The 15242-nt window shown below is 37.1% G+C and overlaps 1 protein-coding gene across 1 annotated transcript; it reads left to right on the plus strand.

Annotated features, from left to right (window-relative positions):
* The first annotated feature begins 494 nt into the window (after window positions 1-494).
* On the plus strand, window positions 495-2315 carry rassf10b (Ras association domain family member 10b). Its single transcript, XM_021478028.3, has one exon. The coding sequence runs from the start codon at window positions 683-685 to the stop codon at window positions 2027-2029; it is 1347 nt and encodes a 448-aa protein (XP_021333703.1). The 5' UTR covers window positions 495-682; the 3' UTR covers window positions 2030-2315.
* The last annotated feature ends 12927 nt before the right edge of the window (window positions 2316-15242 follow it).

Genomic DNA, 15242 nt, shown 5'->3' on the forward strand with positions numbered 1-15242 from the left:
TTGCATCTACATGCCAACTCATTAGGTTATAAATAGACTGTTAGATTGGGGTTAGGGTTAAATTGACATGTATTTGCAAAGTTTCTTAAAGTCAGTTAAATGCCTGTTGAAGCAGCAGTATCAACAGATATTAAGCAGACAGTCCACTAATACTCAAATAGACCATCAAAATAAAAATGTTACCTTTATTTTATTTATAGCCATTACTATATTTCTTATTATTATTTTACCTTTACATTACACACTTGTTTATTTCCCGAGTGCTCTCAATTCTTTTTTTAAATCACATTAAAACTTAAACTACTTCATTAAATCTATTTTGTAATTTCCTTCTTTCGTATTTGTGTTATACTTTATTAAATTATATAGTAAGCAGAATTGCACACAACAGGTAGGCTATACTATAAAAAGCTCCCATAAATAGCCTATGAAGAGTGTCCGCTTCGGGTCATGTGATCGGTGTAGTTTACTCGTGATGTGTGTCCCGACGGCTCATTCACTCACACAGAGAGAGAGAGTGAGGCACGCATGAGGATTAAAAGACCTGCCAAATCCAGTATGAGGAACTCAACCATTCTCAGCCGGACTGCAGAATCACTCTGTACTGCGGACTAACAGCAACCTCAACACACAACACTTTTCACCTCACCTGCACCAGCAAACTTTTTTTTCCAAAGAAAAGATGGAGGCGGAGGAGAATAAAGTTTCTGTGTGGGTTTGCCGGGAAGAGAAGCTCGTGTCCGGCTTGTCGAAGCGCACAACCTGCGCGGATGTGATCCGGGTGTTGCTGGAGGAGCAGAACCAGGAGCAGCGGGTGTCTCTGCCCGGCTCTCCTCAGTCCTACTGCATAGTGGAGAAATGGAGAGGATTCGAGCGCATTTTACCCAACAAAACTAAAATCTTGCGGCTGTGGAGCGCCTGGGGAGAGGAGCAGGAAAACGTCCGGTTTGTGTTGCTGAAGAACGAAGCCTCTCTATCGAGCAGCGGGCCGCGGAGCGCTGAAGCCCGCGTCGTCCTCAGTAAAGAGAGCCCGTGTGTTTATAAGGGCACCGCGAGAGTCACCATGGCTCTCTCACACGAGAAACAAAGACGGATAGTCAGAAAAGCCTTCAGAAAGTTGGATAAAATCAACAAAAAGAGAGCGCAGGCTGCATCAAAAGACGCTTCGTGCATGGAGAAGATGGAGACCCTAGTGCACCTGGTCATTTCTCAAGACCACACCATTCGCCAGCAGGTCCAGAGGATAAAAGAGCTGGACAGGGAGATTGACAAATATGAAGCTAAAGTTCACTTCGACCGAATGAAGATGCACGGAATCAACTATGTTCAAGACACATATCTAGTGGACGCCAAAAATGAAAACCCCGACGAAACGAGTCCAGAAGAAGCTCTGGCGCAGTTTGAGGAGTACGCTCAGAGATGCGAGGAGGTCATCAAACTGCAGGACGAACTGGCGGAGAACGAAGCGTTAATGGAGGGCATCACCACCGAGATCCAAGAGGAGCTCAATCAGAGGTGGATGAAAAGACGACACCAGGAACTTGCGAATAAAGACTCTGAGAGCACATCTGACGAGGCGTCCCTTAGAGTCACAACTCTGGAAACTCAAGCATCTGCAGATCCATCACCTGACAATGAGGTGCTTTTGGAAGAAGAGAGGATCAGAACGCAACTGGACACCAGTTTGTACATCGGTCTTCGTCTTAACACTGATTTGGAGGCCATCAGGAATGATTTAAGCTTGACTGAGGAGATATGGGGGGCTAAAGAGAAGGAGCTGATGGATTTAATGGAGAAGGTGAACTCTTTGGATTTTGAGATAGACGCTGAGGGAGACGCTGAGCTGAAAGAGGAGAATACTGGAGGAACAGACAGATTGGTGCCACTTAAGGGGGACAATGTTTGGGTGGAGCAGGCCAGAGGGCTTTCAAAAACATGTGACATGAATGATGACGACTCCGATACGGGCCTCAGTTCAATGCATAGCCAAGACTCAGATATCACACCCATCTGCGAATCTTTAGTGTGAAAACATTTGTATTATACGCGGACGCTGTGTAATGGACAATCTAACAGTGTTAATATAACACATCTTCACATTTTCGACACAGTTGCATAAAGTGAAAGCAAGCAGGAGTGCGGGGGTGTATTAAAAGGTAGCCTACTTTACTGTTATTTAATGATAAGTTACATTTCATTAAGAACATAACTATGCACTTACTGAGCAGTCTTTGTCCCTTTTTTTCTTGTTGGTGTCTTTGAAAGTCTATGAAACGTATTTCCACAGTGGAATAAAAAATAAAAGGTAACTGCTTTGCCTTTTTTTCAGACTTTCTTTTTTGTTAGATTCCAAATGTGAAATAGAAAGTTACAATTACATGACATAAAATATAAGATTTGAAGTTATTTCTGAGATATCAACTAAAATTTTAATTCTGAAAAGGTAAAATGTAAACTGAAAAGTAAAACTTGTTAGATGTAAACCAAAACAATGTGAGATTAAAACATAGTTTTAAGGAAAGATTAGAACTGTAAACTTTAAACTCTGAATTATGGAAAGAGACAAACATCCAAATTGTTGGAATTTTTAAAAGGAAAACACAAAAATGTTAAAAACTGTAGATTGGGGAGAAAAAAAACATCTAAATTGTAAGGTTCAGCCTCAAAATTTAGAAAAATATCTGTCATGATCTCAGACGTTAACTGAAAAACATTTACAGAAAAAAGCCAGAACTGTGAGATGTTAAACCAGATTAATGGGAGAAAAAAAGTCTAAATTGCTAGATTTAAACTCTTAATTGTGAAACAACTGCGAGATTGAAACAATAAACGAATAAGTATGAAATGTAAACTATAATATAAAAATTGTGAAGAAAAAGTGAAAATGACTTCTTTTAGATTTTATTCTAGGGTGGAAATAAGCTTTCATAGGAATGTGTTCATTACGTAAATTAAAAGGTGTATATCACTCTTTGTGAGAAGCACACAGTATTGAAATCTGCTGGGGGAAAAGTGTTAAAATGCGTCAGTTTTTTTGTCTAAATGTAGGGTTCCACACAATTCATTCATGTTGTCCCAACACAAATTGATTAAGTTAACTTAACACTTTTAACAAATTTATGTGGATTGAATATTAAAAAAAAAATTAAGGGTTTCCCAATGAAATCTCAAGAATTGTGTTGTTTCAGCTCATTTTAGTTAAGTAGTTTGAACAAGTAAAAAAAAAAAAAATTATAATAATGATTTGAGTGAAGGCATCATTTGGACTAATGGACGGCTGTTCCTTGCAGACCGGTTAATAAAGATCTTTTTTAGTCTGCAGTATGATTTATGGATTATAATAAATTATTATTAGCTGACGTGTGTGACATCACATTAAAAAAATGCTGCTTGTTCAAACTAATATCTTTAAAATGAGCCGAATCAACAGCATTCTTGAGTTTTGGGACAATTTAATTGTATCATGTTAAATCCACTCAAATTTGTAAAAACAGTTAAGTTAAATGTGTTGGGACAACAAGAAGGAGTCATGTGCAACACAGCATTTTTTACAGTGCAGTGTTTAATCAAATACACTGTTGAAAATGTTGGGTTCCACACAGTTCCTTTAAGTTGATTTAACACAAATTGATTAAGTAAACTTAATTGTTTTTATAAATTTATGTGGATCAAACAACCCCCCCCCCCCTCAATTGTGTTGATTCAGCTCACTTTAAATAAGTTTTTTTTTTTTTTGGAGTGCAGGTTTCCATTGTAATGTGACATTAATATTTTTAAAAATCAATTCAAACGTTAGTTGGGTGAATTTTCATCAAGGTGTTAGACTTGTTAACATTGTAACCAATAGTAAAAAAGGCATAATTAGTCGAAACAGCTGACTGGTCATGTAGATGTAATTTTTGTTATGTCATCATTAATATTCGGAAAATGCGTTTCCATCTCATATTATTCACATGAAATCCAAAACCACCTTATTTGAGTGTAAATTAATATTTTTATATTTTTCAAAATAACCATTTTTATTTGAAGTTTGCCATTTTCATCACTTGGTTCTCATGCCATACTTCACAATGCGTATTTATACAAGGGGATGGAAATATGGAGCCAGATCGGTCTCATAAATAATACATTTACGAAATAAAATTAATTGTATACGCAAAAACAATTCATAAATTCAAAATACAATTCAAAAATGCCCTTATCCAGTTTGTAAATTGAAGACACAATTCATTAATGTACAAATCCAAATACGTTAATTCAAAACGCAGCTCATAAAAACACAAATCCAATTCATTTGGGGAAATCTACACTTTTTACTTGCGTATTCACAAGTTGTGTTTTGTATTTTCGAATTGTGTTTTGAATTTACCTATTGGAATTTGTATATTTGAATTGTGCTGTGCCTGTATACATTTTATTTAGTAAATGTATTGTTTTTGAGACTGATCCAACTCCATAATACAAACTCAGCTTCTGTTTCAAATATTCTATATGCTTTCTCATAGCAATTCGTAACATTTTTGATTTAGTGGCTAATTCATATGAATTCATACAATCTCATTCGTACAATTTAGTACGATTTGCTCATCCCCCAATGAAGGTTGGGTTTAGGGGTGGGGTTTGGCACCACGCCTCCTTTTTAAAATCGTACATATTCGTACGACTGAACTCGCATAAAATATTTACGTTTCCCCGTGAGATCAAGCTAAATATAAATATAGTTCTAGTAAATATTAGCTACTAGTTCTCATATGCAAAAGTGTGAAATAAATAGGCCCTATATAATACATACCTAATAAAGTTGCACTAAGCCAATTTTGCCAAATAATAAACAAGTCCAAAACCATCATTAGTAGACACTACCCCTTACTGCTAACTGGCTGTATTATGTGTTTTGGGATTGGTCCGACAGTGGTCAAAGGTGTTTTTCAAATATTGATTTTGTGCACCTTATAGACAGTTATAACTATTTGTTGCCAAAATACATTGTTGTGCCATTTTATGGAGCTTCATAATGGTGAGTCATGTGACATTATGGCTCAGTTGATTGGTTAAATTAAAGATAAAAGGATAGTATGCAGACTACACCTTTTAAGGATCATGACTTCACATAGAAAGTATTTATACAAAAAAAAAAAATAGAAATGAAATAATGCCACACTTCAGCTTTAAGTTGCATTACAGCGTTGCTTGAGCACAAGAAATGTAAATATATGTTTGTGGGGGAAAAAGACTGATTATCTGAAGAGTTTGTTGATACTGAAGATTCTTTTATCTCACTGTATTTTAATAGAGAGGCTGTTTATTAAGAATTGTACAAACATAATGTTGCTGTAATATGAGAATCAATGATAAAACAAGGTCTTATAATCTAAGATATCGAGGAATGATTCATTTTTGGTGGTTTGAAACAAACAAAAACTCACAAAAAACATTGTAGCTGATATCTAATTCCAAAAATAAAATAAGAAATGAATGAACTGAACTCTCACTACTATGAAAGTGTAAAGCAAAAAAACAACACAGTCTCAAGGCAATTCTTAACATTTTGATTTAGTGGCTAATTCGTATGAATTTGTATGATCTAATTCATACAATTTAGTACAATTTGCTCATCCCCCAATGACGGTTGGGTTTAGGGGTGGGGTTAGGTGCCACGCCTCCTGAACAAGTAGTGTATTGCAGTAATTGAATTGTCATGATAAATAACACAATCGCTACTATGAATAATACTACTCTTAATATTAATACTAACAATAGTAATAATATACATATTTTATCAGAGCACTCAAAAAAAAAAAAAAACATGCAACACAGGGAGAACATGCAAACTCCATACAGAAACGCAAACTAACCCAGCCGAGACTCCAACCTGCGACCTTCTTGCTGTGAGGCGACAGTGCTAACCACTAAGCCACTGTGTCATCCATTTACATATCATGTTTGTATCATTCCTAAACTTTTTTTCCGGCAGTAGACAAGGAACAACATATTAATTGGTTTGTGTTTCGGCGGTAAATGTCAAATCTGTTTTAATCTTTGCAGTGGATTCAGGCTGAGGAACATTACCTGTTATAAAGGTATATAAATATAATTTTACACCTCATCGCTATTTGTGGAATAAAAAAAAGTCTATATTTATTCAATCATAGTATGACAATGGAATATTTACAGTCTGTCAATTACTTGATGAACATGAATTGCTTTTGTCATACTCAGAATTCCTTTAAAAATGTAAAGTTCCTGTAAAATTTTATTTAAAAAGATTATGCTGTTATTTTTGATGCAATACCAAGTAAAGTTGTATCACTGTTGCGTAATTCTATATACAATGGGGACCAACATCCAAAGACAAGTGATGATGTTTTATTCATTGGTGGTATTAACACTGTTAAAGATAAATGTACACTAAAAAACACAGGGTTAAAAACTACCCAAATAGGGTTGTTTTTAACCCTACTGCTGGGTAAATATGTGGCAGATCACATAAGGGGTTAAATTAACCCAAGTAATTGGGTTATTATTTTTAACCCTACAAATTGGGGTTTTCTATCCAACAATTGGTTATTTTTACCTAAATAATAGGTTAATTTAAGCCAAAAATGCCTACGAAAGATGACCCAGCAATTGTGTTGTTTTGACTTGGGTCACTGAAGTATGTTGGGGGATGTGCAGCTTTGATTACAGGTGTACATAAGGTAGTAAGAAATTATTTAATTCAGAAAGGTCTGAATAAGGGCTGCTATGGGCACGAATCTCAGTTTAATTATCTGAAAACGCAAGGAATCTGTGTTTATGTTACACTATTTTCATTGCATTTAAACAAATTAGTGCACAATATGTGGTATCCCAGTCAGCCCCAGCTGTGAGTTGATTTGACCCAAAGAGCTGGGTTGAAATTACCTAAGGCCGTACTCACACTAGGTACAGTTGCCTCGAACCGGGCCAAAGCACGCTTGTCCCCCCTCCCGTCTCCCCCGACGGCCCGCACTCACACCACAAACGGGCCTGGACACGCTTACGTCATCGCTGCTGCACTGTTCAGTGAGAAGCTCTCTCTCACTCAGCAGCACAGTGGAGATTTCTCTAGTTATATCGTTTCAGTCGTTTGATATGCAGTGACATGCAGTCAAATATTTCGCCAAACAGTCCTTAGGGATGCGGTGACACGCAGTCAGATATTTCACCGAACAGATCCGCCACTTTTGACGCTCATAAACAATAATAAAGCTCTCGTGCTGCAGGAATGAGGAGGTCTGCTGAAGCCGCGCAGCTGTCGTGCAGTGAGGAGTTCTCGTCTTTAATAAACTACGGCAGTTTGCGTTCATTGAACAGTAAGATTGATTAATAAATCCATATGAAACAGTCCCTTAAAAGTCACGTCTCGTTTTCTGTTTGGCTCTTCACTTGTCAAAGCCCAAGTGAACCGCGCTCAGGCACACCTCTTCCAACCGGGCTAGGGCCGGCCAAGTGAACCGTGCTTGAGCCCGATTCAGCGCACTCACACTTCTCAAATGATTCGGGAAACGGGCCTGGGCACGGTACCAATGGCATAGTGTGAGTAGGCCCTAAGACTCTGAAAGTAACGCCCAAAAATTACCTAAATGCCTCAACCCAAGATTTGGGTAGAAAAAATAACCCCGTGTCTTTTAAAGTGTAGTAATAGATATATTAGAAATGTATTAAAAAAGAATCATATGCCACCTTCAACAGTCTTCTGGTCATCAAAATTTGGAAACATTGAGTGGAAGAAAGTATGGTTACAAACAAATACATTTTTTAGAAGTAATAAAGTAAAACAGGTTTCTTTTAAAGTTTTACACAAAATTTATCCTGTAAAAGAGTTATTTGAACGGTTTGGAGTGGATAGAGAAAACTCTTGTGATTTTTGTGGTATGGTTAAAAAATCTGTTACTCATCTGTTTTTTCAATGTGTTTACTCAAGATTATTTTGGGTTGATGTTTCTAACTTTTCTTCAAGGACATTTGGTACACAAAAACAAATTGGGTAATATGAATTCGTATTTGCTTTAGTACAAGATGGAACTGATTCAAAAAGTACAACTTATTTTCTTTTACAACTGATAATATTACTTGAAAATACCATATTCATGTCAAGAAATGGGCCAAAGCTAAGCCAAATGTTGAATTTACACTATGTAACATTAAAAACAGAAAAGCTAAACAAAACATATGAAGCATTATGCAGTGGTGTAAAGTAACTAATTACAAATACTCAAATTATTGTAATTAATTACTTTTTCTCAGGAATTGTAATTTACTGAGTAGTTTTAAAAATGTGTACTTTTACTCTTACTTGAGTACATTTTTAGTGCTGTATCTGTACTTTTACTCTCACTACTTTTCTTCAACCTGCAGTCACTACTTGATTTTTTCTTGTCTATGGGGATTAGAAAAATTTGTCCTGTAATTCCTGTCCAATCAAATCACACATAGAAGGTAAATCGCCTCATAATGAACTACCTCAAGACATGGGCGATTTATAAATGTCGCAAACTGTTTGGAAGCATTAAAAGTGTCCAAGAAGACGTCCAAAATCAATATCAGTATTTGACGTCAATAGGATGTTGGTTTAAGATGTTGGCTCGACATTGAGTTTTGGTCACTTGACATCACAACCTTAATCTAACCTAATATTAACGTCCGACGTTGTGTGCCTGCTGGGCAATAGCTACATGCACTACAGAATGTTACGTTTACACACATCCACAAATTACATGTTGACGCATCAGCTTTTCACAGCGTAATACTCACTACTCATGAGTACTTTTAAAAGGGCTACTTTTTACTCATACTCAGAGTAATATTTACAACAGATACTTTTACTCTACTTTCACTACATTTTTAGGCAAGTAATGGTACTTTTACTTTAGTATGATTTTTCAGTACTCTTTCCACCACTGGCATTAACTTTCAATTGATTTAATAAGTTTTATTTTTTAGTATTATTATCTTACCTTTTTTTTACCCCTGGCATCTGTTTTTACCTTGTATTACTGAGATAATTTCTCTCATTTTATTTTATTTATATTTATTTTGTTCATAACTGTTGTGAGACGTATTCTCCTGTACTAAATTTGTACATATTTACAATAAAAAAAAATTAGCTGTTATAAAACAATTAGCCGCTGCACCTGACGCATCACGTCTCTTTCACGCTACATTGTTTCTGATGTCTAACAGAAGGCTCACAGATGTTCCTCCGCTCCTGTAATTGCTATAATATTCCTCCGACTAAAGGTGAAGAAAGGTAACTTACGCAGAACAGTAAATGTGAGTGAGTGCTGTGAAATGGGAAGGTGAGATGCTGGTGGCGTGAAGTGTTACGCAATTCTGCTGTCCCGGAGGAAACCGCAGACTGAACACAATTGGGGAGGTGAGCTACACATTTGACACAGGTTTTTTACATAGTGCCAGACAGTGTGAAAGCAGGACATTTACATAACACACCCAGATAAACTCTTTTACCAGCCTCACACCTCACAAAATACCCAGAAAAAGATCCCATATGCAGTTGTGACCGGGGGATGGAACTCCTAAAAGGATAGTTCACTTTCTTGAGCAATTGCAGCATTATGGATGTGATATTTGCAGTAAAAACGTAAAACATAACCCTGCTGAAAAATCTAGCTTAAACCAGCCTAGGCTGATTGGCTGGTTTTTGCTGGTCGACCAGGCTGGTTTTAGAGGGGTTTTGGCCATTTCCAGGCTGGTTTCCAGCCATTTTCAGCCTGGTGTTAGCTGGTCAGGCTGGAAAATTACCAGCCAAATCCAGCTAAAACCAGCTTGACCAGCCTGGTTTAAGCTGGACATAGCTGGTGTTAGCTGGTCATCTTCCAGCCTGACCAGCTAAGACCAGGCTGGAAATGACTGGAAACCAGCCTTGAAGTGGCCAAAACCCCTCTAAAACCAGCTTGGTTGACCAGCTAAAACCAGCCAACCAGCCAAGGCTGGTTTAAGCTGGATTTTTCAGCAGGGAAATACACAGAGAATGTATATGTTAACAGTATATTGAAAACCAGTTTATATTTTCCAAAACAACTAACCACTTAGGCCGTGCTCACACTAGGTACAGTTGCCTCGAACCGGGCCAAAGCACGCTTGTCCCCCCTCCGGTCTCCCCCGACGGCCCGCACTCACTACAATCGGGCCTGGGCACGCTTACGTCATCGATGCTGCGCTGTTCAGTGAGAAGCGCTCTCACTCAGCAGCACAGAGGAGATTTCTCTAGTTATATCGTTTCAGTCGTTTGTTATGCATTGACATGCAGTCAAATATTTCGCCGAACAGATCCGCCACTTTTGGCGCTCATAATCATAATGCTCTCATGCTGCAGGAATAAGGAGGTTTGCTGAAGGTGCGCAGCTGTCGTGCCGTGAGGAGTTTGCGTCTTTAATAATCTACGGCAGTTTGCGTTCACTGAACAGTAAGAATGATTAATAAATCCATATGAAACAGTCCCTTAAAGTCACGTCTCGCTTTCAGTTTCGGGCCTTGGCGCGTTTTGCACTTACACTACAAACGTACCGCAACAAAGCCCAAGTGAACCGCCTGATTCGCCCGAGTGAGCCTGATTCAGCGCACTCACACTTCTCAAACGATCCGGGAAACGGGCCTGGGCATGGTTCGGATAGCATAGTGTGAATACGCCCTTAGTTATGGGATCAAAACAGTGGCATATTTATTTTATTTTACATTTTTGCATTTATGAGGAAACAGCTTCATTATGGATGTGACATCTCTCCATTATAGATGTGATAACTGTGAAATTGGTACTTGTGTGACTAAAGTTTGTGTATGTTTGCAGTACTGTGAGTGAGAAATACAAGCCTAGACTTAAATCCTAGATAGGGTTTTGCTATTTTGGTGAAAACTTATTATTTTCATGACAAGGTTGTCATTTGCATGTTAATGCTCTCTTCTTATGAACACAAAACAAGATATTTTGAAGAATGTTGGAAATAACTAGCCATTAGCATCCAAATATTTGCTACCCACATAGCAAACAATTTTTACAATGAATTTAAAAAATGAATCATAAATCATTGCGCTTTAGGCGTGCTATGAATGTTGCTCTTCTCGAAGTGACCAGATTGGTAGAATTTTATTTCTTTATTAGAAAATAATAAAAATGTATTTTAAATGTGGGTCTAGATAGGCCAAACTTACATGGGCCACATATCAATTATTAACATCTGGGCCAAATACTACATTTCATATCTGGCCCAAGTATTCTGTGCCGCCTTAAAGACGATGCCACCTCTGCCAAACCCGGGCCATGTTCGGCCCACATGCTGTATGTCAGTGCTGTATGAATCCCTGCAAAATCTGGGCCAGAGTTCTTTGCTACCTGGGTATTAGCTACTATAGAAGTCAATGGCTGTAAATGTAAATGTTTTCAAGTAAATGTTGGCAAAATGTAAATTATTTGGGGAACTATCCCTTTAAGATACTATGAGACACAGACACTGTACTATATCAAAATAAGTACACTCTTCGAAATAAATATAGTACGGGCACTTTACCATTTAAAAAAAAAGTGGCACACACATATTCACTACTTACTACATCTTCACAGTAAAGCTTATTCATAGTAATTAATGTAGTTTGGCTTAGTAAATAAGGCATTAATACGGTGGCTGAGAGAGCTCAAATACACTGCTGTTGGTGTATGGCAATAATCTGACAACACACACACACACAAACAAATTCAGAAATACACTCTAAAAATGATGGGCCTGAAAATAACCCAACCTTAACCTAGCTGCTGGGTAACTATGGCACAGAAAATCTCTGTAATAGCATAATAGCATACAAACTTGGGGGACCCCAAAAAGTGACGAACCAGGCTACTTCCTGTTTAGATTCAGCAGTGTTGCCGGAGATCTGAAGGGTGAGTGTTGTTTTTTTGTTTCTAGCCTTAATAATCTGATGGATGTGCACAATTAACTTTAAAGGAAACATTATTTAAATGCTACATTAGCAGGAGTTTCTCTCAGAACTAAAAATACACAAGGAAGTAACAACCAGGATGTTAAAATAAAAATAAAAACTCACCTCAGATCTCCAACAACTCTACTGACTCTAAACAGGAAGCACTATCGGCCACCTTACATTTAATGTGCTTTTCAAACTATTAAACAGTCAATATGGGAGCTAATTAGCGATTAGCATGAAGTATGAAATGGCTACCATACTAAAGTGTTACAGATGCGCACCATATTAACCCATAAAGAGTGCGTTTCATACTTTAAAGGTACAATTATAGTGCCTGGAAAAAAGGACACCACTCCTCTCACAGTTTTTGTAACTTTTTTTTTTCTCTGTGAGTGATAATGATAGCACTTTATTTTAAGTCATGTTGACACAGCCGATTTAAGGTGGCCCCTAGCAGGTCTGCTTCTGCTCAGAATTCAATATAAAGACACTATGTCACATTAAACCATTTATGCAAGTACACATTTTTTAAAAAATTAGCTTCAGGTTTGGTATCTGTGCCGCCTTTGTTGTGTAAAGATGCTTTTATAGTCCTGTTTCACATGCACTTACTATGTACTTAGACCTATTACATATTCTGGATAATAACTAGGTTCTATCTTGAAACCTACTACTGTAGCTACCCTATTAAACCCATTCTTTTCTCTGGTAAGTATACACTGTAAGTACATGAAGTACGTAAATATGATTATGATACAACCATGATTATTATGCTGAAAGATTTCTGGCCCGTTCTTCCTGTGTAGGAAAGCACCACGATGTTAACAGATGGTAATTTTGTAATACTTCCTTATACACCATTGTGCTGAGTGATTTTCGGGTTCATGTACAGGTGAAGACAGAATTATTAGCCCCCCCTGTTTATTTACAATGTTTAACGGAGAGAAGATTTTTTTCAACACATTTCTACACATAATAGTTTTAATAATTCATCTCTAATCACTGATTTATTTTATCTTTGCCATGATGACAGTAATTAATATTTGACTAGATATTTTTCAAGACACTTCTATACAGATTAAAGTGACATTTAAAGGCGTAACTAGGTTAATTAGGTTAACTAGGCAGGTTAGGGTAATTAGGCAAGTTATTGTATAACGATGGTTTGTTCTGTGGACAATCGAACAAAAAAAATTAGCCTAAAGGGAGTAAAGAAATCAGGGAATCAAGCCCTCAAATCATGAGACTGTCACAAGGGCCACATCTGGCTGAATAGTTTTGTATTTGCTGAGGCAAACTGTGAAACACTGAAATTTGGGCAAATTGTTGATTAGAATGCGTGAGGGATTAGAGACATGTCATGCATTGTGTACAACAAACACCTGTGAGCCAACACACACTTGCACACACTGTTCAACCAGTTCTGTGTTCCCACAGATTGAAAAGTGCCAGTGGTTTCTGCCGGAAACGTAAGCCTGAGGGCACATTGTGCTTTACCTTTAAAGGTCCCTTGAAATGAAAATAAAGTTTTCAGATGTTAGTATTAATATTGTTCTTTTTTAGGATATCTACAAGCTAGAGCGAAAATTCAGTTTAAACAAATATGTTAGACAAAGTTCAGAAGATATAAAACCGATATAAACATGTAAAGCTTGTAGTTTGACACTTCCGTCTAAATGGATCAACAGTTTTTTCACATCACACTTCAGTTTCTCGTCAAACCATGACCAATCAAATGCTCTCTAGTGTTTCTCAAGCCCCGCCCCCTTCAAGATGCTTCATGTCTGATGCGCTTGAGCTCAACCACTCTAACTGGCAGAGTAGTGATATAAACAAAACCCTATTGGCTGTTTTTTTAAAGGGGAGGAGCAACATTATGTCCCACCCTCTATGTTTCGGTTGAGATTATGCACATTTCAAAGCACTTCACTAGACCTTTAATATGATTAGTTTGTAGGAAATTTGCTTGGTGACATAACAGAAACAGTTTAGCTGTTTTCCAGGTTAATTCTTGATTTAGCTGCTAGAGGTGTTTACAAACAAGCCACATTGTGTTTGTGACTTAATATATATACATTCCTAAAAATAAATGTCAATTGTGTTCTACAAAGAGCTTTTAGTAACTAAAATAGATTATTTTTTTCATGGTACTCATTGGATGACACTTACTGACTTGTTGCGTACAGTCATGGGCATGATTTGTAAATGCGAAATTAATCACATTATTTAGTGTTAGGGTGCTTTCACACCTGCCTTATTTAGTTCAGTTGAATCACACTAGAGTTTGTTTTTCGTCTTGGTGTAGTTCGTTAGGGCAGGTGTGAATGTATCAATCGTACTTGAGTGCAAACCAAAAGAGGACCAAAAAAGCGTACCGAGACCTCCTTGAAGAGGTGGCTTGGTACGCTTTCAAACGAACCCTGGAGGTGAGAATATGATCTGAACTTAAACAGACGCAACCGCAAAAAGTACTGCACCTTTTGGACTAATCCAGCTGCCGTAGACCGATGCGCTGTGCATTATGGAATGTGGAGAAAAAATATTTGTTGACATCGCTTTACCAACAGAGTGAGAGAAAGGGGGAAAATATTACCTGATGGATCGTTGGTCATCAATATCAACAGATATTAAGCAAACATTCTACTAATACTCAAATGGATCATCTAAATACTGTCACTATTCATGTTAAAACAGCTATCATGACATTATTTATCAATATGTGTTTTTTTTTTTTTGGATTCTTGGAAGCTTTTAAAAATTAAAAATGTAAAACAGGAAATAGGTTGGGACCTTTGTTTTGGTTTACATCTCTCAAAATGCTCTACAGTAGTATACCTAATACTTTAGTAAAAATGTGTTCCACAGAAAAATGCTATTTAGAATGACTTTTCCCCCTAATTCTTTAAACCGTAACTTTCACTTTTACTACTTTTACTTTTGTCTATTCAAACGATCACTAGTGTGAGTTTCCCAAGGACACTAATGTACATACCAGTCTCACAAAACACTTAAATTGCTTCATTACAGTTGACATAATTACACAGTGCTCGTGCCAGCTCAACATTTGTCACTGTTGCCAGTCCTGATGATAAATTGTGCAATGCTTTTTCCCACAAAATTCACATTCAGTCAAATGATACAGAAACACACCTTTACCAATTCTAAAAGATTTGTTTAATTGTTTTCTTTTTTTAAAGGAAATATTCCACTTTATCATCTTGCCAAATTTGCGAACAGAAATAAAATTCTACTTTGCTTTTGTATATTTTATAAACTTTTTGTAT

The sequence above is a fragment of the Danio rerio genome, chromosome 7 (genome assembly GCF_049306965.1).
Source record: "Danio rerio strain Tuebingen ecotype United States chromosome 7, GRCz12tu, whole genome shotgun sequence".
Taxonomy (NCBI): Eukaryota; Metazoa; Chordata; class Actinopteri; order Cypriniformes; family Danionidae; genus Danio; species Danio rerio.